Source organism: Aethalodelphis obliquidens, unplaced genomic scaffold (genome assembly GCF_003676395.1).
Source record: "Aethalodelphis obliquidens isolate GAN/ISIS:26980383/991018 unplaced genomic scaffold, ASM367639v1 scaffold97, whole genome shotgun sequence".
Taxonomy (NCBI): Eukaryota; Metazoa; Chordata; class Mammalia; order Artiodactyla; family Delphinidae; genus Aethalodelphis; species Aethalodelphis obliquidens.
In genome coordinates, this window is record NW_020838041.1 from 2,244,479 (window position 1) to 2,269,010 (window position 24,532).

General features: G+C 59.1%; 1 protein-coding gene and 1 long non-coding RNA gene across 13 annotated transcripts in view; both read left to right on the forward strand.

Annotated features, from left to right (window-relative positions):
- The window catches only part of LOC113614462 (uncharacterized), a 378-nt gene extending 153 nt beyond the window's left edge, over positions 1-225 (forward strand). The window contains exon 2 of the long non-coding RNA XR_003430647.1: positions 11-225. This is a non-coding gene — a long non-coding RNA (uncharacterized LOC113614462). The remainder of the gene's footprint in view (positions 1-10) is intronic.
- INAVA (innate immunity activator) overlaps positions 1-22,896 on the forward strand; it is a 29,621-nt gene extending 6,725 nt beyond the window's left edge. The window contains exons 6-18 of one of the 12 annotated variants that reach the window (XM_027095990.1): positions 2,568-2,621; positions 3,429-3,639; positions 3,817-3,975; positions 5,784-6,384; positions 7,851-9,529; positions 9,926-10,013; positions 10,808-10,910; positions 12,358-14,093; positions 14,252-14,740; positions 15,899-16,006; positions 16,420-16,554; positions 16,755-16,858; positions 16,937-17,228. In XM_027095990.1, coding sequence (XP_026951791.1) covers positions 2,568-2,621; positions 3,429-3,639; positions 3,817-3,975; positions 5,784-6,384; positions 7,851-7,943 — 1,118 coding nt within the window. In that variant the 3' untranslated portion in view covers positions 7,944-9,529; positions 9,926-10,013; positions 10,808-10,910; ... (4 more) ...; positions 16,755-16,858; positions 16,937-17,228. The other 11 variants (XM_027095988.1, XM_027095987.1, XM_027095984.1 and 8 more) reach the window with 11 other exon arrangements.
- Positions 22,897-24,532: the final 1,636 nt, after the last annotated feature.

Sequence of the window (24,532 nt, forward strand, 5' to 3'; positions counted from 1 at the left end):
CTGGGTCTAGTGTCCTGTGTCGATGAGGCCTGAGGTCCTGGGTCTAGTGTCCTGTGTTGACGAGGCCTGAGGTCCTGGTTGCAATGTCTTCTCCTGGGAGCCCAGGAGGAGGTGGTTCTAGACAGGTAGTTCCTGCTCTTGGCTATCTGCCCAGCTGGGCTCGCCCTGAAAGCAGGAAGTGGAGAGGGATTAATAGTTAACTAGCAATAAAGATGTATGAAAAAATAATTAGTAGCTGAAAGGTGTTTTGAATTAAAGAGAAAAAAAAAAGCAAACAAACTAACCCAAAGAAAGTTAGAAAAATCCACCCACCCTCTTGGTCTCCGCAGGAAGGTTACTCAGTTTGGAACCTAATTCTACCAGGTGGCAGCCATTAGTTTGTCCTCTGCAGGTGGCGGGAGCGGTCAGCTGCGGGGCGAATCGACCACAGGGAGCCTGATGAGAAAGGCCCCCCAGCACCGAGCTGACGTAACAGGGGCTCAGGACGCATTTGTTGATTAGCGGCGCCCGTGCTGGCAACGCTGGTAGGAGCTCTTCCATGATGAAACGTCCCAGATCTGTGCTGCCCAATACGGCAGCACTCACTGCATGGGACTGTTGAACACTTGGACTGTGACCCGTGCGGCTGAGAAACTAAAATTTTAATTTAATTTAAAATAGCCCATGCAGCCAGTGGCTGCTGCACGGGACGGTGCAACCTTTGAGGATGCCCAGCGTTTGCATGGCCTCTGCCTGGGGTGTCCGCCTGCCGCTGCGGGGCTGTGGGGCAGCGTGGCCAAGACAGCAAGCAGCCCCCATGGACCACCTGTGATTCAGCCGCCGGGGCTGATGGCTGTCTTCCCAGACCATATATTCAAACCCCAAACACGTGACTGTACCCAGCTCCCGACCCCGGCATCCCTGGACCGTGACAGTGACAGTCCCACAATTTCTTCCAGTTGACATTTGTGAAACATAAACATCTCGGTTCCCCAGGTTTTTGTTAAAGATCAGAGGCTGGGAACCAGCATTAGGTAAGAGCATGTCTCCCCAGTTGAACCTTAAAGCCCGGGCTGCTCCGTGGGCAGCCGACCCTGCATGTTCACAGACTGCTCTGTGTAAAGGTTCTGTCTCGTTTAAATTGAGGAGCAAACGTTGACAAACTTCTGTAAAGGTCCAGGGAGTAAATGTTTTAGGCTCGTGGGCCATGTGGCCTCCGTCATTACTACTCAGCTTGGCCATCGTATCATGAAAGCAGCCAGACGTTACGTAAACAAACCCACAGTCGTGTTTCAATACAACTTTATTTATAAAACCAGCCAGAAAAAACAAAAATTTTTTAAGGGACTTCGTTGGTGGTCCAGCGGTTAAGACTCTGTGCTTCCACTGCAGGGGGCACGGGTCAGGGAACTAAGATCCCGCATGCCTCGCGGTGTGGCCAAAAAAAATCCAGTTAACTGGATTTGTCCCACAGGCCTGCCACCAGCCAATCCCTGTTATAGAGGATTTTCAGATGGCTGGAAACGGAATCTACTTTTCTTAGAATTCTCTGGTTAATGACCTCTGCATGAAAGGCCAGCTAACAGGAGAGCCCATAAATGGTGGTGGTGAAGGGCCAGACTCTGGTCAGACGGTCTGGGTGTGAATCTGACTCAACCACCTTCCGGCGGTTTGACCTAAGCTATGTAATCAGCTCCTCCAAGCCTCTGTGTCCTGAGCTGCTACGGGGAGATGGTCATCTTACCGTACACGGTTGTTATGAGGATCCCGTGAATTCACGTATATAAGGCGCTTAGAAAAGCCCAAGAGAAATAATTAGCTATTGTCAGTTTGCCCTCACCCGCGTTCTCAAATGTAGTTGAAAATGCTTTGCGAGTTCCCTCCGGCTCATGTTAGGTGCAGACCGAGTATCTGAAGTTTCAGTGTTTTAGGGACAATGGTAAATTTGAGTCCTCTGTCTTCCTGGGTCCAGACTGCTGCTGCCCATGCAGAAGGACCATCCTCCATGTCCTTAGGCGGCTGTCCTGTCACCAGGGAAGGACCTTCCTGACCCGGACGGCCACTCTCACTTGAACTGTGAGAGCCCACGACCCCATAGCTGCAATTCCCACTCTCGCTGGTAATGCAGGGGTTCTCAGATTTGCGGGTGCTTGAGTTGAGCTGTATTTATGGTATCAGAAGACTATACAACAGTTAGCAAAAATCTCTTTACCCCGGGGGCCTTCCAAAATGACTCTCTGCCTTCCCCTCCACTGCCTGGAAACCCCGCCAGAGGAAGGCCTGGCTTTTTTTTTAATAGATGGGGAAACGGAGGCCCAGAGCGTTGAGATGGCTTATTCGAGGTTACAAAGCTAATGGCAGAGCCAGGATTAAAATGGAGTTTCCTGTCTCCTCACTCCTATTTACTGACTTTTATTTTCTCCTTCCAAGTGATAAATTCACACCTAGCACAGTACTGAACACGTGGTTGGTATCTCCCGATAAGGGATGCTATCAGGAAGGGGGCGGGGCAGCTGCTCAGCACTGCTGATGCCCCAGCTCTGCGGGGGGATTTCTTCACCTCCTCCTCTCTCCTTTGGCCTCCCCAGAGCACGGCGCCTCAGATGACAGCTCCCTGTTGGACGGGCTGCTCCGTGAGGAAGGTGAGAGGGCGGTTTAGGGGCTGTTGTGAGCGCTGGGCTCCTCCGCGAGAACTCGGGGCTTGGGCGGCGTTGGCTGTGAGTTCTCAGTGAGCTAAAGGAGGCGGGAGCCGGGCTGGGCTCAGCGTCCGCTCCACCTGTGCGCCCTGTGCGTGGGTGAGGGGGGGATGTGCTGACGCTTTGCCGGTCCAGGTGCTTGGTCATCGTGACCGGGAGGGGAAGGGGAATCCAGCAGAGCCTTGGGCCCCGGGCCTCCCTGCCTTTGCCTGGGACTTAGCCTTTACGTCCATACGCACCCGTCAGAGCCTCAGCCATCGGGCCACGGTCATTGCGCTTTGTGAAAACAGGGTAGCACTGAGGGAGGAAACACAAGTCCGTAGATTGAGAACCCTGGTGACAAACCCTAACGATGCTGAGGGGTCAAGGTGGGCCAAGAGGGTGGTGAGGTCCTGCCCAGGGGAGGGCCCAGGCCAGTAAGGAAACAGCACACGTGGGCACAGCGTGAGAGGAAGAAGAGGGAAACAGGAGGTTAGCTGCAGATATGGCATCAGGAATAAAGGTTAGAGAGGGGAGTCATGTGAGCCAAGAGAGTCAATCTGGGGAGGCTTCCTGTAGGAGGCAGGTATAAAATGGAGCTGTAAGGAGTAAGTCTGAAAGGAGAATAAAGTGTTTAGAAGCATCTGGGCCCAGAGCCATGGCCTGGCACTGCCAGACTGGCAGCCACGGGAGGGCGGGCCAGGCACAGGCCACGGAGGTTCTGGTTGGGCTGGTTCCCCCACCACTGCCCTCCCGGGCTTCCTTTACCTGCAGAGGCATCTCAAGTGCCAAAACCTCCCCCAGAGTCCCCAGATGCGCCTTCCCGGCCTCTCCCGCCCCAAACCCTCGAGGGGCTGCAGCCAGCAGGCCTTGACACGGGGGGCCTGGAGCGGGCCCCCATCCAGAACAGCCCCTGGAAGGAGACGAGCCTGGACCACCCCTACGAGAAGCCCAGGAAGTCTTCCGAGCCCGGAAGCGAGTCCAGGTCAGGCGGGGGGAAGGGAGGGCCAGGAGCAGGTGGGATCTGGGGGGGGGGCACTGTGCAGGAGACCCCCATCCTGCGTGTGATGGTGGGAGGCATGAGTCCGTCCCTCCGCACACCGGAGCCCCTGGATGGAGGCATTCCTGCTGCTGACCTGTCTCCAATCCCTCCAATCTCCAGCAGCCCGGCCAGCACCCCGCAGGATGGGCCCAGCGAGTCTAGTCCTGCCTCCTGCTACGTGGTCCCCGTCCGCAACGTTGCTGGGCAGCGGCAGGGCCGCATCAGTGCCCCGGCCACCCCTGAGATGCAGGGCAGGAGGGGCCAGTCACAGCCCCTGAGGTAAGAGACAGGCCACCCCAGTGATGCAGGGGGCGAGACCCACCATTGAGAATTTACCTTTGGAGGGTGGTGGCTTCCAGGATTATGTGGGACACCCGTGGGTGACACATGGCTTGTGCAGTGGCTTCTCCTTGGGATGTTTTCTTAAGCACCTCTCAACAGAGGCTGCACCCCAACCAGCAAAGCCAAGGGCGAGTCCCTTGTGAAGCAAGGTGTTTTCTTCCAAAGACTCCGGTTTTGTCTCTTTGCACAACCAGATTCCACTTTTCTCCCCGTCTCTGCAGACTCTCCTGCGAGAGCAGGGGTGTACCTTAGAAGATACTTTTGCAGTTGTCTGTGATTGTTTTAGTATTAGTCTCTTGACGATGGACGGGTCACGTTTTCAACGGACGTACAGTTGATTCTCATTACTTGGGTAGTTATGTCCTGTGAAGTACAAACGCTGAACCACTGCTCCCGGGGACACACAGGGTTACAGCTTCTGGTCACAACGCGTCTGTAAACTGATCCATACGTAACCTTGTTTTATGGGGTTTCTGTTTAAAGACACCTTATCTAATACGTACCATCGACTCATCAATATTGAACTCAAGGCCAACAGCCCTAGATCTCACTCCTGAACGAAGCTCATCTAACACGTTACTTTCTCCGTAAATCACGTCCCAGCTTCCTTGAGCTCAGGACACCAGACGGTCCTGCAGCATCAACTTTGGGGCCATTTTAAACACTGAAATCACCAACAAAACGCACAAAAATACGAAAAGCATGATACTAAATAGACTGTGGGAATCGTATGAGAGCTGAACCCAGAACTCAGAGCCTCGGCTGGGAAAGCCTGCTGGGCCCTGCGTGTGTCCACGCATGACCACGAAAGCGCCGGGAGTGTTGATTTTGAGGCTATAAATCAATTTGAGCAGTCGGTGAATTTGCAAATACAGAACCCATGAATAATGAGAATCCACTCAATGCTCCTTTCCAAGTTCCCTGCTGTTTGGCGCTCGTTTCAGTGACCGAGTTACGACAGGCAGTGTCGGCCACACCGTCCTACAGCCCAGGGCACCCTCAGGACATTGCTGGGTTCTTCCGTCAGGTTAACTTTGCTTCTGGGCAGCGCTGGGCTGGAGGCCAGAAATGCATCTTATAGTTTACATACTGGGGGGCCTTTTTACACACAGGGCCTTTGTGCAGATTAGTGAAAGGCGCCCCGCTGGACGGACAGGCCTGCTCCCGGGGTGCTGGCAGAGGGAGGCTGGATTCCAGCCCCGCTGGCTGTCCGGAGCTAGTGCCCTGGGGAGGGCCACCTGCATGCGGCCACCCTGTCCTAGCCAGCTGGGGCTGCCATATAGAGCAGCGGAGCTGGACACAAACCACCGCCTCCAGACTGGGAGGCGGCAAGTCCAGGATGCAGATGCCCCAGGGCGGTTTCTCCTGAGGCCTCTGCCGTTGGCTGTAGAGGGGCCCGCCCTCTCCTCTCTTCACTGGTAGTCCCTCGGGGTGGGCCACACACCAGCTTCACGCCTTCACCTCGGACGCTTGATGGTGTCCGCCCGTTCAGATTGTGTGGATGAAATGCCACTGGACGCCTCGCACCTGAGATGGCTGAGAACAGGAGGCAGCTGTGGGTGGCCTCCATGACCCAAACCCCAGAGTGCAGTGGAGCAGTGGTGTGGGGTGCAGGAGGGGCGTGTAGGGCGAGCCGGGCCAGGAGGCTGTGGGCACGTGGGGAGGCGTGGCCGAGGCCGCGCACGCGCGATGCCTTCCCCGCCGCCCAGGAAGGGCTGGCTCAGAGCCCCCTCTTCTCTCCATAGGACCGACCCCTTCCGCGCGGGCCCCGACGGCAGGGGTCGCAGCGCCCTCCCGCGCCGCCGCCCCACTTACTACACGGTGACTGCACCCGCTCCCGTGCCGTGCCCCGCCTGCCACTCGTGCTCCGAGGACAGCGGTTCCGACGCCTCCAGCCTGTCGCACCCGACGCCGCCCGGCAGCAGCAGCCCCGACATCTCCTTCCTGCGGCCACTGTCCCCGCCCGCGCCGCCCCGCCCACGCGTGCCCCGCGGCCCGCGACTCCGGCCTCCCCCCGCCTGCCTGAGGGCCGCGCGCTACCTGGTGCTGGCTGAGGGCCGCCCGCCGCCCGGTCAGTGGGTCGAGTGGGGCCCGGGCCGCGGCGAGGACACGGCCGCCCCGCGCTGGCAGCGCCCACCGCCCGCCCACGGCCGCGTGGTCCGGACGCCCTCTTTGCGCGACAGCCCCGCGGGCCGCGGGCTCAGCAAGGCGGCCGTGTCCGAGGAGCTCAAGTCGTGGCACGAGCGGGCCCGGCTCCGGAGCTCACGCCCCCACTCGCTGGACCGCCAGGGGGCTTTCCGCGTGCGCAGCCTGCCGCCTGGCGCCGAGAGCTTCGCGCGCACACAGGTACGCGCACGGGTCCGGCCCTCCCAGGTCCCGCGATCTGGCGCTGGGGCGCAGGCGCACAGCCTGCAGTCCGGTGGCCGGGCAGCTTTCAGCTCGGAGGAACAGGCCCCAGAGCATTTCCTCGCGGCTCTGGAAGGCCCGCAGGAAGACTCCTCTGGCGGCCTCCTGAGTTCGCCTCCACGTTTGGCTCTAGAGCGCGTGTCCACGTGCGCCAGTGGAGGTGACCCTCCCAGACACCTAAGACCTTTTTTCCTAATGGCTCCACCGATGATCTACAAAACAGAGAGGCCTCTATTTATAACCGTAAGGCCAATCCCCATCACCCCCCCAGTCTCCCGACTTGAGTGCCCAGGACGGAGGGAGAGTCTGGCAGTGTGTATGCAGGGGCCATAACCTGTGACTGCCTGTCAGCCAGCTACTGCGCCCCACTCCCCTCCCGCCACCCAGCTGAGAAGCAGGGTGACTGATGGCTAAGGGCGCAGGCCCCGGTTCAAGTCTCAGCCCTGCCAGCACTGGGCAGGTTTATTAACTCCCCTGATCCTCTGTCACTGTCTCTGTAAAATGGGAGTCTTAAAGGACCCATCACAGAGGGGCAGTAAGAACTTGAAATGAGTTAATATGTGTGAAATGATTAGAGCAATGCATAGTAAGTACTAATACGTGGTGTTATTATCACCTGGGGCCCCCCGAGGTCGGGGACCGAGTTGGTGGGCAGCATATAGGTGGAGCACCCCGACGTGAGGTAGCATGGCCACTCTTGATTTCTGTGCCCAGTTTTTTCTTTCTAGAAGGGGGGACCGTGCATGAGCTTTTTTTTTTGTCTGCGTGGCATGTGGGATCTTAGTTTCCCGACCAGGGATCGGACCCATGCCCCCTGCACTGGGAGCGCTGAGTCTTAACCACTGGACTGCAAGGGAAGTGCTGAGTGAGCCTTTCTTTATTGCTCCCTGGGAAGGAGGGCTCTGCAGAGGGTGTGCTCCAGAAGCCCCCGACAGGCTGCTGCTTTGAGACCCAAGATTCTGGCCGGGCCCAGCTGCACCTCCCTCCCCCGCCCCCAGTTCTCTGGGCTGCAGCTGGCATCCTGGGCCTGGCAGCACCCTGGCCGCAGTCCCAGGCCGCACCCTCCAGCTGACGTGCCTTTCCATGCCTGCGAGCTTGGACCTGTCCTTGGCCCGGGCCCAGCCCATCCCAACCTGCCAGACAGGGAGGGTGATGAGAAGTGAGCTGGGTGGGATGGGGTGGGGGAGGGAGCAAAGGTCAGGGTGCCTGTCACACCCCAAAGAAAGCTGGAGTGGAAATGGACGAGGGCACAGAGAGCCTGCCGCGGAGGCGAGGGCTGAGTGGCTGGGCCGGTGCTGCCACCGGTCAGCGTCCTTAGGGGACGAGGATGGTGTGGCCGGGCTTGCTGTCCTGCTGTCTCTACCTGCTTTGCTCACCCACCTCTCCTTTCCCCCTGGCCCGGGCAGGTGCCCACCGTGTGTGTGCTCCGGAGATCGCCTGAGGGGGCCCCCGTGCAAGTGTTTGTACCTGAGAATGGAGAGATCATCAGCCAGGTGTGACCCTGGGCTCCGGACACCGTGGCCGGCAGGCCGAAGAGACTGCTTCCCAGCGGGGCTGGGGCTGCGACCGCCCACCCTTGAAGCCCTCTTCGGCTCTCCTCCCCCATCGCAGGTCGATGACCTGGAGCTGAGACTTTTTTTTTTTTTTTTTTTACCAGTTTTTGTTCAGAAGCTCTGGCCTATGGATTTATATTTGTGGTTTGTCCCCAAGATCCCTGTAATATGACAATGCTTTATTGCCCAGAGACAGGCCTACTGGACTCGAGGCCTTGCCTCTGGCTAACAGCATCTGTCTCCGTGTGCAAGACGTGTGGTAGGGGACGCATCCCCAGAGAACAGCCCCTGGCCCTCCTGCCCCACTGCCGCTGGGGGCTGCACCTCCCTCCCCCATTTCCCAGCTCTCAGGCTGTAGGGTGCCCGGGCTGGGGGCGAGTCGTCCCCTCTGTGATGTGCTCTGTGATGCACACACCGAGCTAGGTTAAAGGTCAGTGTGTCCTGGCGGAGTCTTGTCTCCCTGGGCTCTGCTCTTTTCCTGACCCCGTGACTTCCTTGTAGGGGCCCCTGTCACTGTGTGCGCTCTTGTCCTGAGGCTGCCAGCATCGACCCGGGCCCAGGAGCCTTGGGCTGGAGGCCTCTCCAGATTGGAGCATCCGTAGGCCCTGGCCGGGAGCTGACCACCTTCTCTGGGCCTCTTGAGGGCTTGCAGGCCACCGCCCGCTCCCCCCGCAACCGCCCCACTTCCTCTGATGTCTTTTCATCGTCGTCATCCTAAAAACCAGCGCTTTACATGTGCTTCTGGAAGGGCGCCCCCTGTGGCGCGTTCCCAGGGCCGGGGGTGTCATTGCTCCTTCCCGCACTCGGCTGTGCTGCCCCGAGACCGGATTTCCTTGAAGGAGGGCAAGTCCTTGTTTTTACAGACATGGGGACACCCGCCTTGCAGGGTGTTAATGAGTCATCCTAGTGCTGAGACTTGAGGCCCGGAAGCTGGCCGTGCTAAGACCGTCCGTGGTCCCGGGCTCTCATCCTTGGGCCTTTGCTGCCGGGTCGGATCCCCAGATAGGGGTCCTGCTCCCAGGAGAGAGCCGCTGAGCTGAGGCTGGGAGGTTTGGGCGCACCAGGCACTGACCTTGCCCACATGGCGTCCTCTGTCTGTAGGACGGGGGCTACACAGACAGCTCGAGGCTCTAAGAACTTTGAGGCCTGGCCCGGACGAGGCACAGTTCTCCCGCTGCCTGGGGCAGGGCGGCCCGGCCCAGGGGTCGGGAGGAGGGAGGGGCCTGAGGGGAAGCCTGCATCCCTGTGCTCCCGGCCCGCAGCATCCTGGCTCTGGGAGCACCTGCCCCGTCGTGTTGACTGTGGGCGCTGTTCCGTGGCGGTGGGTGTCTGAGCGCGTTGCCCTTGAGCGCAGCCTCTGCCCCCTGCCGCCCCGGGTCCTCGCGGAGTGCGCCCTCCACGCCCGCGAGTCCTTCGCGTTGACTTACTGGTCCTGTGTGATGCCTGGTGCGCCTGAGAAGTGGCTGTGTCCTTGGCGGTGGGGTTTCCGTGCCAGTTACTCCAATAAAGTCTGTCTTTGTGAGGCGGAGCTGGTGAGGAAGGTTCTTTTGTGCTGAATTTCGTGAGCAGAGGATCTGGCCAGGTCCCTGGGGGGCGGGGGGTGGGGTGGGGGGGAAGCTCTCTGCGTCCCCGGGCAGGATGGAAGCAGGAGTTGAAGCTCCTTGGTCCCCCTACGCCCGGGGCCCAAGGAGCTGGGCTCTGGGGGTCCCTCCCCGAGAAGGACCCGGGGCCACGGCAGCCCCTGGGGGTTCCGAGACTGTGCTCAGCGATGGGAGGGGCTGAGCCTCCTCAGAGCCGTTCTGGGGGGAGAAACGGCCCCTCTTCTCCAAAGCTGGTTGAGGTCAGGGGCGGGGGGGGGGGGGACTGCCCAGGTCACAACGGGGCGGGGAGGGCAGCTCGCATCGGCTACCTCCATGCCTGCCCTGCAGGGGCCGCTCTGGAACCCAGCGCAGCGGCCCCTGGAGCCTCGATGCCCAGGATGGGCGTGGGCCCCAGAGCTGAGGCACCAAGTGTCAGGTGAGGCATCCCTTCCGCCGGCCCTCGCGGCGGCCCCGGGGCAGGGCGTGAGGCTGGGCAGATGCCCGTGGGTGGGCTGGCCTCACTGTGCCCTCTGCCCTCCCTGGGCTCCAGGGACTGCGGCTTTGGGGGCCGGGGCGCTCCATTCTGGGGTGGGCTCCGAGGGGACACAGCCCAGGGTCTCTGGAAAAGTGTGAGCATCCCAATCTCAGACCTGAACCTCTTCCACCAAACTGAGTCGTGGATCACGGCCCAGATTTTGTGGATTCTGTGTTTTAGACCATTATAAGGAGTGAGGCCCAGGGAAACCATGACCAGTGTCCCCAGGGTGCATGCCGAGGGGGAAGCTCCCCAGCAAAGGGAGCAACCAAGTCCAGCGAGCAGGACGGGGCGGCAGGAGGAGACGGGCCCCTGGAGGGTCCTCTGGGGGCAGGGGCAGTGGGCACCCCGGCTGGGGACCCAGTGTCCAGCGTGGGAGACGCGGCCAGGCAGCACTTCCCTCCTGCTCCCAGGCAGGACCTGGGCAGACATCTGGGGGCTGTTAGCCCCCCAACCGCAGGGCAGAATGGGATTATGAATTGGGCAAGGGGTTGGGGGCTTCAGGATTTCAGCAGCGAGCCTCCCAAGGCAGAGGGATGGGAGGCCACCTCTGAGTCTGAAGCATCCACATGCAGAGAGGTGGGGAGGAAGCAGGGCCCTTCAGAGGGTCCCCACTTCCCAGGGGGAGGGAGCGGGTAGCCGGCAGTGGGACCGGAGGGGGCACCGCTCAACCAGTTGCCTTTCCTTTTCCGCAGCCTGCCCTGGCTGCCGCCCCGAGTGTGCAGATGGACTCACCTCCCAACAAGGTCACCTTTTCACCATTGGCTGACCGTGTCTCTTGGAACCCTAACTTAGCAGGTGAGTCAGCCCAGGAAGGGGCTCTGTCTCAGCTCCCAGCGGCTCAGAGGTGATGGTGCTTGGTTGCCCAGCCCTCGCTGGCGACTCACTGATCGGCACGAGTCTGCCCACTCCCGGCCGCCCAGTCGCAGCTCTGGTCTCTGCGTGCCTGTCCCTTTTGAGACCTGCCTCCCTGAGGGGCCTGGAGCTGGATGGGGGCCAGGACATTGTCTGGGGCTCTTGACCGTTCAGGAGAGCCACGGCAGACCTCTAGGCCCACCGGTGTGTCAGCAAGTCCCGGATCCCACCCCTGACTTCCCAACTCTTAAATCCAGCTGCCCGGTGACATTTCCACTTTGATGCCTCGTAGGCGTCCCAGCTGCGCTCCCTCCGGACTCTGCTGCCAGCCCCAGACCCGCCCCACCCACTCGTGCAGTCCCTCAGGCTCCACATCTGCGCTTCTGTGTTCTCTCACACCCAGCTCACTGCTCTCCCTTCTTGGTCCTGCCTTCCGCATAGATACAGAGTCTGAGCGCTTTCTCCTACCTGCCCTGGTCCCAGCCCCCATCACCCCTCCCTTAGATTATTACCGTGCACCCCCTGCCACACTCCACACCGTCCCTCTAGTCTCAACTAGTCTCAACTCAATGGCCAGGGTGATTCTGTTGAACAAAACAGACCCCCTGCCACTGTTTTACCGGGAACCTACCCAGGGCTCCATCCCTTACAGAGCAAAAGCCAGAGTCCCTACAGCCATCCTTACCGTGGCCTCGCGAGGCCCTCCTGACCTGTGCCCTGACCGCTCTGCGTTCGTGGCTGGCCACTCTCCCCGCTCCCCCAACTCCAGGCTCCAGGCCTCCGGGCTGTTGCAGGATCATATCAGGCGTGGTCCTGCCCCAGGGCCTTTGCGAGGGCTGCTCTTCTGGCCTAGAAAGTTCTTTCCCCAGGTATCTGTAGGGCTTGCTCCTCACGGCCTCCAGGGCCACTCAGGTTCAGTCAGTGAGATTTTCTCTGACCTCCTGCATGTACACACACATACATATATATGTGTATACGCATACACACAAAAGCGTACGAGCAGACGCAGAAGTAATGCCTTCACAAGGACACGAAACAATGTCCCGTGAAGGGACCTGTTGATATGTCCACGCTACGTCTGTAAGCTCTGCCTGAAACAGCACATTTCACGTAAAAGGTGCTCGGTGAAATGTGTGAAGGAGAAAGCACTTATTGATTTCCTACCGCGGGCCAGAGGCCATTCTAAATTTTTTACGTGAATGAATTAATTTAACCATCATAACAGTGATAGACACTGTGATTATCATCCCCGAGTTAAAGGAGAATTTAATTTGCTCGAGATTTCTCCTCTATTTATCACTATCCTGTGTTCATTATTTATCATTATCATGCTGTCGTTCATTTAATCCTCACAGCAATGACAGGGGCGGTCATCCTCTCCACTGTACAGACGGGGAAGCGAGCTGAGGGACTTTAACTCGGGAAGGTCGCAGGGCGCGTAAAGCACAGGGCCCTGATTTCGGGCCCTTGAAACGTAGCAGCTGTGCTGTGCCTTGAACCCCACCTGCACACCCAGGGTGCTCTGCGGCAGGGCGGTGAGACATGGCCTGACCTCAGGCTTAGTGGCCGGTGTTGCTTCGGGTCCCAGGGCTGCCACCACCTCCGTCCTCTCGCTTCACCCGCTCCCGACGGCCGTGGGTGGGCAGGCCTATTCTTAGCCTCACCCCCTCCCCCGGTCTCTGTGTCCACACCTGGGTCCCTGCTCAGAGAGGCTCGCCCGAGGGTTACACCAGCCCGGTCGTCAGGGGAGATGCTGAGGCTGATTTGCGGTTTCCAGTCCCCTCCCGTTCAGGGATTTCTATCTGCGGCCCCTGGGGGTGACTTAAAGGACTCTCTCTTTCCATGCTGTCCTATCCCGGCCGTACATGATGCAGAAAATCTCTTAACCAAGTCCCCACGTGGTTGCCTTTCCACGGAGGCTCCTGAGGTCCACTCTTGGCCACAGGCCTGGAGAAGCTAGTCCCTGGAGCTGGGGCACCCACGCTGGCCCCCGACGGCTGCGGAGCCCTCTTGGCCGAGGGTGGGGGGAGGGGGTTTCTGCTTTCCTGTTGCACCGGGGGAATCAGCCGGGCCTCCTCCCAGCTGCGGGGTTGCGCCAGTCGGAAAGGGAAGCCTGCGAGCGTATTCTGGAATCTCTGGGACAAGAACAGGTGGTAAGGAAATTCTCTGGAGCTTTTTGAGAGCTGCGGAGGAAAGTAGGAAAACACGAGGGCTCACGCTTCCTTGGGTTTTGGATATTAGCCCTGGCTTGGAAGCTGCCTGACTTGGCCTCTTAGGCGGCCAGGCCACCGGACAGGTGCCGGGCAAAAGTACCTGCCTCGTGGGCCCCCGTCCCCGGACGCCTACGGAGGGGCCGGGCCACGGTGAACGCCAGGGCAGGGCCTGCGCCCGGCGTGGGGCAGGGTCTGGGGGCGGGCGGCAGGGGGGCCGCGGGCAGAGATTTGAGTGTCCCTCCATCCTAGTTCGACGTCGACATGCTGAAGTTCCTGAGCCGGGGCTGGCGTCCCTCTCTGAGGGGAATTCTCCTTTCCTCCTGGCCCTTCCAGACATTAATCCTTGAAGAATCCACGGAGGCCTTGGTCAGCACCGTGCGTCCGCAAGCCATGCTCTGCATCGCGGCCCTGAGGTTCCCCAGGCCGTTCCCTCCCCCGAGCCGCAGGGTCTCTGCTGCAGGAGCACTGGGGCTGTGAGGAGGGCAAGGCTTGGGGACCTGAGCTCTGGGCTGTGGGTGGCAGGGCCCATGACCACCACCTGGCCTCCCAGCCTCCTGGGGTGGGATGCCCCCAGCTTTCACTGTTAGAAAGCTGTTAGGACATCAGTGTGCGCAAGGCTCCCCAAGAACCCGGGGCCCCCTTCCCTGGCAGGGAAGCGTGTGGGGCTCAGCTCCCACTGTTTCCCGTGCCTCAGAAAGAGGGCAGAGCAGAGTCTCCCCCAGGGCCCTCGACACTAACCTGTCCTCCAAAGCCCTCCCGTGGCTCCTTCCCTCCCCTCCCCTCCAAGGTGAACCCGCCGTTCCACCTGTCCCAGAAGCTGGACCTGGCCAAGGCCGGCCTCTCCAGCATCATCCCCCTGCCGCCCATCACGCCCAGTCTGGACCACAAGGACAGTGCTAGTCTCTACATCCAGGTACCCACCTTGGCCCATCTGCCGGGGCTGGTCTGCCCCCGAGGAGCCCACCCACCCACCGTCCTCTTTTCTCCAGGCCTCCCTCCCCACCTCCCGGGGGTTGGTTCCTGCTCACACGCAGCCCACGTCCTCCTCTCACAAGGACTACGTTTCTCTAGTTCCATGACAGCCCCAGTCTCAGGAGGAGACAGTCTGGCGATAAACCCACAGATTCTATGGAATTACTGGCCAATAGACTTGGCCAAATCTTCCCGAGAATTTTCAGTTTTAAAGCTGGAAGTTTCCTTGATCAAAAACGTTAGAGAACGAATCGCTGACGGTGAGGGCCCCATGGGGCTGTATTTGTTGGCAAGAACTGCCCAGTGCCCACTGCTGCTCTCTGGCCTGCCAGGGGAGCAGGTCCGGGCTTCAGTGAGGTCAAGAAAGGCCAGCGCTTGGGAAGCTGGGAGTGTGGCAGCAGAGCTGGCCGGGCTCCCTTCCCCGTGGGGAGGGGTCTGAGGGGGATGGAGTGCCCCAGGGAGCTGTCCATCCTCTGACACCCCACGTCCCCCACTTGCGGGACCGTCCAGGCCTTAGATGATATGTTAAAGGCTCTTGTGCTGGAGCGTCTGGAGCCCAGCATGGTCACCCTGCAGAGCTTCCTGGAGGTGAGTGTCCACAGCAGTCAGGGACATTGAAGTCCTGGGTTAAATCTGGTGTGTTGGGGGGAGCAAAGGAACGTTAGGACAGTCTGGGGGCCGCTCCAGGCAAAGGCCATCGGTCCTCAAACCTCCGCAGGTGTGACTGTCACCCGGAGACAGGTTCCTGTGTCTCCCTCTGTCTTCATAGAGTCTCCCAAATATTCTCAGTTATGATAAATTGTCCCCCGTAGGGGTGAGTGTGAATTTGAGAAATAGCCCAGAGTCACTTGAAACCAACTTTCATGAGCAAGACGGGAATTAATTAGGATAATATAATTTTGGATATAATATTAGGTGTGACTAAAGATGAGGAGACAAGATTGCCCAGATATCTAATTTTTAAAATTAATTAATTTTGGCTGCACTGGGTCTTTGTTGCAGCACCCGAGCTTCTCTAGTTGCGGCACGTGGGCTCAGCAGTTGCGGTGCGCGGGTTTAGTGGCGGCACGTGGGATCTAGTTTCCCGACCAGGGATCGAACCTGGGCCCCCTGCATTGGGAGTGCGGAGTCTTACCCACTGGACCACCAGGGAAGTCCCTGCCCGTATATCTTACTAAAGAACTTTGATGAGGGCCGTATCTAGAGAGGAACTGTGTCCACGTTGGGACATCGTTCTTTTGGAACGTATCATTTCTTGTATTTTTTTTCATTTTTAATGATGTTTATTGTTTTCTTTCTAATTTTACAAGCAAAGCATGTTCATTGCAGAAAACTAGAAATACGTGAACTCTGCTGCCCGCTGAGGCCTCCCTCCTGTCGTTTCTTTGGCCTACATTCTGCAGCAGGAGGCTCCTGCTTGCCTTTAAGGGGGTCGGGGATGTGGACTCAGGACTAAGAAGGGAGGGACTTCCTTGGTGGCGCAGTGGTTGAGAATCTGCCTGCAAAGGCAGGGGACACGGGTTCGAGCCCTGGTACGGGAAGATCCCACATGCCGCGGAGCAATGAAGCCCGTGCACCACAACTACTGAGCCCACGCGCCTAGAGCCCGTGCTCCGCAACAAGAGAAGCCACCGCAATAAGCCCGCGCACCGCAATGAAGAGTGGTCCCCGCTCACTAAAAAGACTAAGAAGGGAGGGGGCGGTGCTCCCACGTGTGTGGATGGAGTCTCCTCGCTCTCCTTCCAGATCATCCTGCCTTGCTTGGTACAGTCGGAGAAAGTGCACGAACAGTCCCGGGCCTTGGGGGCCATTTCCCGGCTGCTGAGGCTTACCTGCAATTTCCCTGAGCTGTCGGTGAGCGCCTGGGGCGGCGGAAGGCTGACCCCTGCCTCTGTGCACATGGGACACCCGACTGGGGCTCTGCAGGGGGCCCTGGAGGGTGGTCAGAGCGCCTTTTTCTCCCCCCTACCCCGCGCCTGTAAGCTCCAATCAGGCACACACATCTCAGCCCTGGTGGGGGACCTTGGCCTAGAGAGCCGGGCTGGGTCCACAGCTCCCGTTGGCTACCGTGTCCCAGGGGTGTGGCTGCTCCACTCCCCTGCGTGCTGACTTGGAAGGTCTCCTTTGCCAGTACAGTGCGGAGCTGGTGGGTGGGCACCCACAGCAGATGTTGAGTGATATGGGCGGGGAGGGGATGGTGGCCCCCGGGGGTGGGGGTAGGAGCCCCCTGTGGACGGCTGGGCACACCCAGTGTCCTCTTCCTGCAGCACATGGCAGAGTTCTCGATGAGCGGGCAGCTCATGGGCACCCTAGGCCTCTTCTGCATGAATCCCAACCAGGAGATCAGCATGGGGGCCTTAGAGGCCCTGCTCTACCTGTTCAAAATCTCGTGCTTCATAGAGGTAAGTGTTATGAGCCTGGATTGCCTTGTGGCCGTGGCCGTGGGACCCTCTGGTTCGTAGGAGTGACAAGGACGACCGTGGAGACCCCATGTGGTGCTGGGGGCATCAAAGGGCCTGCCTCTCTCACAGCTGCAATGCTGTAAATGTGCTTTATCTAGATGAACCCCAAGTGCAGTGCTGATGCAATGCCCTCTTTTCAGGGGTTCCAGGAGAGTCTTGGGAGAACAGCGAGCTAGGCTTGCAGCCACCTATGAGATCAACTTGAATCCTCAGTGTTTCTCAGCTGTCCCACTGCCACCGTGAGGTGTGAAGCTGGGAAAAGGAGGCTCCTTTCTCACGGAACAAACGTGGGCGTCCCTGATCTAGGCTTTCTCTGCCCCAGGAAAACCAAAGATACAGACCACCACACACACTTACAGAGGTGCCACAGGAATTTGCAAGTCTCCCCCAAAGGGAGTTTCAGGAACTTGACGTTTTGTGAGTGAATAGGGTGTATTTCCTGGCTGCTTAGCAGCGGGTAGAGGGGGGAACATGGTACAGGAGCAGCAGCTGCTAGAGGACCAGGCACCTCACCGCCACACTCCCCCTCCACCCACTGGCCTGGCACTAGGGACCAGGGAACCCTCCTTGTTCTGTTGGGCAAACGTCATCCCACCTATAAACCCTCTTGATCTCTGACGTTTGCAGGGGAGAGGGCAGGGCGTGTTCCTTTTTCCCTGTTAAGACCCTGCCCCGAACTGTTGGTTTTGGGTCGGAGATATGAAACACGAGACAGAGGACATCCTGAAGGATCTGCAGAAGGATTTCCGAGCGGAATGGTTTGCCAACATACAGGATCTCACAATGGTAACCCTCGGCCTCCACCGAGTATGGGATGCCCAGACGGGGAGCCTTGGCAGGGGAGGAAGAGGCCTGGGGCGCAGAGGGGTAATCCCCAGTGCGGGGACGGGCCCCCAAAGTTCACGGAATGCTGGAGGGGAACGCACCGGGGGCGGGGCTGAAGGAGGCTCCCGTCTCTGACCTTGGAGGGCAGCACTTAGAGGCTCGGGGTGACCTGACGCCTGCACCGGGCTTTTCTGCAGCCCCGGCTCCCCGGCCGGCCACCAGCGCACAGTGGAAAGCTGTGGGTGTGACACTTCCTTTCCCAGGAGTGCCCCCGTGGTTCCCGGCCCCAGGCATCACTGGCCTTCTCTCCAAGCCGCTCTCTGCCCTTTGCCACTGACCAAAGACGGGCTCCCAGGGCGGGGAGGCCCCCATTGGAGGCAGCACGGCGTCCAGAACAGAGAGGGCCCGGAACCGGTCCGTGTTCTGCAGTGGATGGCCTGGCTCTGAGCCCGGGAGCCTGGGCGCGTGAACTGCAGCTGAGAAGTGCTGATATTGGCTTGCACACACCCGGCTCATTTGCCCGGCAAGGCTCTGACGGGCGCGTGAGGATGCGCTGAACCAGCAGCTGAGCTGGGACGTTATCTTTGTGGAGGGTGGTGGGGGGGGTCCCTCCCAGGGAACTCAGCTTGGACATTTCTGGCAGAGCCGACCCTGATGGGGAAATCTCTTCTCTGAGAAACTGTTTTGGGCGCTGGGTGGGTCTCCGTACAGTAACATAGCGACTGGGAAAATCATTACCACCCTGATTTTTCAACTTCTCATTGGTAGGAGAAAGGGTGCAGGTACAGCCAAAGGACGGCCTGGCTTTCCTCCCACCCTGGGTCCCTCGGAGTTCACTGAGTCCCGTGCCCGCAGGGCTGACCTCACCGCCGTCCGTCTCCTCTCTCCATGCCCCTCGGGGTCTCCTCCTTGCCCTGCCCTGTAACACCTTGCACTGAGCCTCCCCGTCTCTCCAGATTGCCCGGTCCGCCCTCTGCCTTACGGCCACCTCGATGGGCTGGTCAAAGCCCAAAGCGATATTTGCCGAGAAAGACGTCTGGACCATCCTCAGAGCCCTGGTAAGTCGCGGCTCCCGCGGCGCCTGCTCCTGGGCAGGGAGGCCGGGGCACCCAGCCGTGTGGGTCTTTTTCCTGCGGCTTCCGGGTTTGCAGTGGTGCGGTGATGAGATGCCCACTGGCCGTCCACTCTGCGCCCAGCACCTACATGTGGCTCCTGCCCCACCCCGCTCCCATTGCTTCCTGTCTGAGTTGGGGAACTAGGCACACAGGTGGATCATTCCGGAATAGTCGAGTAAAGGCTGAAAGAGAGGAATGTACTTCATAATGCAAGGTGGGGGCGCTCAGCCCAGTCTGGGGGTTGAAGGAAGGCTTCCTGCAGAGCTGTCCTCTGGGGGCAGTGGGGAGTGGAGGGCGAGGTAACACTGCCGCAAAGGGCTGGGCTCAGGGGTGCAGGTGAGGTGCTGCCCTACAGGGGGCGTGGAGCAGGGCTCTCACTCTGTCCCCGGGGCCTGGGCCACCTCATCTGATAGGACTTGATAATGGGAAATGAGGGCAGGAGAGCCCAGCGTGTGGGGAGCTACAAGTGGCTTGGAACCATTAAAGCAGGAGCAGAAAACTCAAATGCCTCCGGGCCACACAGGTAACGTCAAGCAGAGAAGCAGGCCAGGTGGGTCTGGAGGGCTGAGAGTCGTGGTGCAGCTCCGGCCCTGCTTCTCGGCCTCGACAGAGCACGCGTTCGACAACAGCCCCTTACTATCCTGAAGTGAAATGTGTGGGTAATATCACCGCCTCTACAGACTCCCAAAGTAAAGAGATATGAAACCCTAGCTCCAGAGGAGAAATGAAAGTACTTTTTCATAGAATGTAACATAACATGACGTGATAACATGGCAGGATGTGACCGTGATATAAGCGTGGCCGCGCCCGGCCCAGCGCCTCTAGGAGATGTGACATGGGGTCTCCTGCCCGCGGATGGACCGGCTACAAAGGCAGGTCGTGTGTTGGGGGCGCAAATAGTGACCCAACAAGTGTTGCCGCTGGTGATGTGACTTCCAAAGTGATGGACGATTTTTGGCGAAGTTCTGAAAATGTGAAGTACAGTCTTGCTTTGATCTATATTTTAGCTGCGTCCCTAGAAAATCCACTGTGTATCTGAACCATGAAAAGTACTCTGTGTTTCTATAAAAGACAGAGTCAAGTTCTGGGCACAGACGATTAGAAATAAGGTTTTGATTGCACAGGTATCAGTAGGACATGAGGAACTGTGTCCTTCCCCTCATCCTCTCAACAGTTCCATCCATCCCTCTGCGGACGGCACAGTCCCCACCTGAGAAGGCTGAGACCCCCTGATTGCATCTATGAGAAAACGTGGGCTCAGGGTCGCTACATCTTCCACTTCGCTATAGGAAGTGGAAATCCTGATTTTAGGTGCAATTTCCCGCGTTTATATTGGCAACTAATTTAGAAGGTTTGAAACAGTGTGCGGAGCAGAAGGAAACATCTGCGGGCTGGCTTGGCTCCTGGCTGCCGGGGTGCCGTCCTGGCACAGGACCACAAGGCAGGAAGCAGGAGGCTGGGTCGTATGGTTTGGTGGAGGTTGGGACACAAGAGCAGGACTTGACGCTGTAGGAAACGGGGAGCCATCGAAGCACTAAGCAAGGGGGTCACGTGGTCGAATGGCCGCGCAGTTTTGACAGACCGTCTGGCGGCAGGTCGGAGGATAAGTTCCCGGGACAGGACTGGGTCTGGGCCGGGGGCCAGGGAGAGGTGATGGGGTCATGGAGACGAAGACATGGGGGGTTAGCCAGTCTTGGAGGCTGATTTGACGTGGAGCGTGCAGGTAAGGGTGGACTCCCGGGCTCCTAACACAGGTGAATGCTGGCGTCGGAGGCTGAGGGGAGAATCCAGAGGTAGGACCAGGTGTGGAGGGGACGCCAGTGGCTCGACTCGTACACGTGGAGTCAGTAAGGCTTGTGGGGTCCGTCCCACTGGACGTCAGACACGGGTCACTGACGCAGGGAGAGCGGACTGGGCCGTGGGCAGGGACGTGCACTCGAACGGCAGGTGGAAGCTGCAGCCCTGCCTGGACTCGCACAGCGGGACAGGCACGCAGTCAGCATCGGGATTCTGGGACCCAGCGAGAGTCTAGGAAAGAGAATCCGGCAGAGGAGTGGAAGAGGGACGAGAAGAGAGGAGCGTCACGGTCACCCAAGAGGAGAAGCTTCGGGAAATGATGGCGACCACAGCATGAGTGTAGGAAGAGAGACGCTGGGGCGGCCCGTTGGATTTGGACCACAGGGGCTGCTGTGACCTTTGCAGGCGCAGGGTCAGTGGGGGGCGTGGTGGAGGGAGGGGCCCAGGGACGTCCTGCTTGTGACCGGGTGTGTGCACCCCCAGGAGGAGCTCTTGCTTACACTCTACAAGCTGTCCTGCCCCCTGCTGCACAGCACCGCCCCCCTGCCCACAAGGCCCCGTCCCCCAGGCCCAGGCCCTCCTGCCCAGCACCGCTGTGTCTGTGTTGCAGCCCTGAAGCACATGCAGGAAGACCCCGACCCCGCGGTCAGCTGCCTGGCCACGCAGACCTCCTACGTCCTGGAAGCCAAGGAGAAGATGAAGATCCCCAGCGCCCAGCTCCTGCTTCTGTTGCAGGAGGCCGAGAAAGGCCCGTTTCTGAGCCTGCGTCCAGGGCCGACAAGCCGGTGGCCGCGGTGACTGCGGCTGGGCTTCTAAGCCCTGCTCTAGACGTGCGGGTGCGTCCCTGCAAAGCCTCTATGATAAAGGGAGAGGGACCACTGCTGACCTAGTGGCTAGGATTCTGGGCTCTCCCTGCCATGGCCGGGGTTCAATCCCTGGTTGGGGAACTGAGATCCCATAAGCCGTGCAGCACGGTCAAACACCAAAAAAATTTTTTAAATTAAAAATAAAAGGAGAAAGAGGGACGTCCCAGCAGGAGGTGTTTCCTCGTCTTTCCCCTGGAGCCCATTCCCGCCCGGGGTAGAGTTGCCTTCTCGGCAGCAGCGAACCTCTGGGTCCAGGCCCCTCCCAGCCCCGCCCTCACTCAGCCAGGGCCCTGAGGCCAGAGTGCGGAAGCTCAGCTTGAACTGCGAACTGGGAGGAAAGCGGTGCTGGGATGCCGGGGCTGTGGGCAGGGCTCCTGGCCGTAGGCAGTGCCCTCTGGCTGGTTTACGCCGCTTGTTAAAGGGCATCAGTCAGCTCCCGGGGGATCAGCGTTCAGATACTGCGCTCCAGGCACCAGGCGGCTCCGCGCAGCACCACTGTGGCGGTCCCGTGGCTCAGCACACCCCGGCCCAGGTGACAGCGCTCAGGCCTGGGCATGGAAAACGGCCGCTGTCCCTCCTGCCACGCCGACGGGTCAGCGGGGTGAGCACCTACCATATCCCACTGCCCCTGCTGGAACCGGCCCTGCTGGGGGCCGTCCCACCATCCCGGGGCGGCTCTCCGTCCACGCAGGGCCACTGGCTGTTCCCATCGCCACCACCCCGCCCCGCCTTGGAGCCGGGGTGTCACCCGTTACCCCCAACCTCAGTCAGCCGGGCCCTGGGCAGAGCTCTGGGTACAGGGACAGTGACCCCACGTCCTACAGAGCAGGGGCCCCGCGGCCCAAACTCTGGCCACAGCGAGGCGGACGCCCAGCCTGGCTCTGTCTCTGGCCCTGCAGCGTCTGGCCTCTGTCACCCGCACCCCAGACCCCGGGGACGTGTGGAGCTCCTGCTCGGTGGCCGCGTCTCCACCTTCCACGCCTCCCTCTCAGCAGTGGCCACGCTCCCCGGGTTATCTGGGCCCGGGGAGCGGCGGGAGTCACTGCCACGCTTGCAAACAGACCTCAGAGGCAGCGTTGAAGCTCGTGCTAACCCGGCAATGGCCAGAAGCCTCTTCCACCCACCGCCTTTGTCACCAGCTGGCACTAGGGGCCTTTCCGGCCGCACCTGTTATAGCTGGCGGTGCTCGGGGCAAGTCACAAGACTCAGTATACACTCACGGTCCCTGCCTCGCCCTCGAAAGCGCGATCCTGCTTTGCTACAAGCAATGACAAAGGATGGATTGTATTATAAGCTATCAGCAGGTCAAGTGCATTGGTATAGGACCTGCTTCAGAGACAATCATGCTCCTTGCCTTGGTCAAGCCAAGTTAAGGGACTCAATGGGCAGAGACCAGCCCAGGAAATGGATTCTAGGGCCTTCTTGTCCTGGGATGATCTTGGCCACATTTGTCGGCTTCTGGGCCTCAGTTCCTTTCACCTGTAAACTGAGAGGTTTGGAAAAAACTATCTTTTAAGATGCCACCCAGCCCTGGCAATGAATGGCTCGTGTCAGATTCCGAGAAGTGCAAATTTCTTGCCTGGGAAAGCCGCCTGGGAACTTATATCCTAAACAGAATTTCTCTTCTTCATCCTCGTTTGTTTTCCAAGTTTTCTATAATAAACAGTTATTGGACTTCCGCGGCGGTCCGGTGGTTAAGACTCTGCCTTCCAGGGCAGGGGGCGTGGGTTCGATCCCTGGTCGGGGAACTAAGGTCCCACATGCCGTGGGATGTGGCCAAAAATTTTTAAAAAAGAGGCCATAATAAGCAGTTATTACTCATAATCTGGAGAGAAAAATCCCACATTAAAAGAATAAAAAGCAATGTCCCTTAACTCACTATTCCTGCTTCCCCACCCCTAAGTGCCTTGGCTTCTTCAAGACTTGAATTTGGAAAAACCACCTTTTGTGGCCAAAGTCTGGGGGCCGAGGGGGAGTCCGCTGGGTGCAGTCAGCTCCGGGTCCTCCGTCTTCTGGTTTCATCCACACCCCTCCCCGCTGGTATGCAGCTGGCGATGCCCCGTTGTCACTTCCCGCAGTCGACAGTAGGCTCTGTCCCGAAGGGCAGAATCCTATGTGAAAGATGGCCTGTGGGGAGCAAGGGTGGGGTGAGACCGGGTGGGAGGCGGCGTGGGTGGAGCTCGGTCAACCAGCCAAAAACAACCGGACTCCGGAGCCACCGCTGCTCCCCGGGGCTGGGAGGCTCCCGTGCCCGCCGCGGGGCCGGGGGGATGCGTCTCCGTCACTGGCTCAGGGTCCCCCAACTTACCAAGACCCTTCCTTGTGAGGACCAGGACCCTCTGGGGAGGAACCTTCCTCCGCCCACGGCAACCCCCTCGGCACCATCACCTGTCACCAGCCGTGGGTCCGGATCAGCAGCAGGGCCCGTGCGGGCTGAGGAAGCAGCTTGCTTTGGTATTTGGAAAACAAAGCAAAGAGAGACCCCATTGTCTTCTTAATACAGACCTCAGAAAGGAAAGCTTCCGAGTGGTTGGGGGAGGGAAGAAGGTGCAGACTGGCCCCCGAGGTGGTGGTGCAGGGGTGGGGGGGGCGGGGGGGCGGGGCGGGGGGGATGTGTGGTTTTCAAAAGGAAAAGGTAGGTTTAGATAGTTGCTGACAGCTCTTCGCTCGACCCGCCAGGCTTGCTGTTCTTTCTTCATTCACTCCCACTCTCCCTCTTTAAATGTTTGCTCAGCCTCTGTGGCCACAAGGCGCTGAGGGAATACAGAAAGAAACAAGATGAAGTCAGGACTGACCTCCCCAAAAAGAGGGTACATTTTATGGTATGGGAATTACATCTCAATAAAACTGTTATGAAAAAGTTTTGATAGAGCTAAACCTGACGAAGCAGAGATTTGCACACACAGCTAGTGCAGAGCATCGGGACTATGGACCCTGAAGTGCATACACTCCTAAGTTATATGAGCATCACCGATGCCTGGAAAACCGCAGTAACGAACAGGATCTAGTGAGTTACAAGCACGAGAGCAGCTCCGTTTTACAGCAACAACTCTGTGTCTTCCGGGGTGAAGACCACATTACAGGGTTGCTCGGCGTCTCATAGACGTTTTTATGTTAAAAATGGGGCTTTTATGTTCAAAATAATGGGACGTCTAGGCAGAGCACAGAGGATTTTTAAGGCAGTGGGAAAAAGAAAAGGGAATACGAGTTTCTAAGACTGAGAAGCCGTGATCTGGAAGCAAACGTCACGCCTTCGGTGGAGCCGTTGGCACGTGTGACCGTTTGTGTTTCTGTCCCCTCCTCCTAAGCCACGAG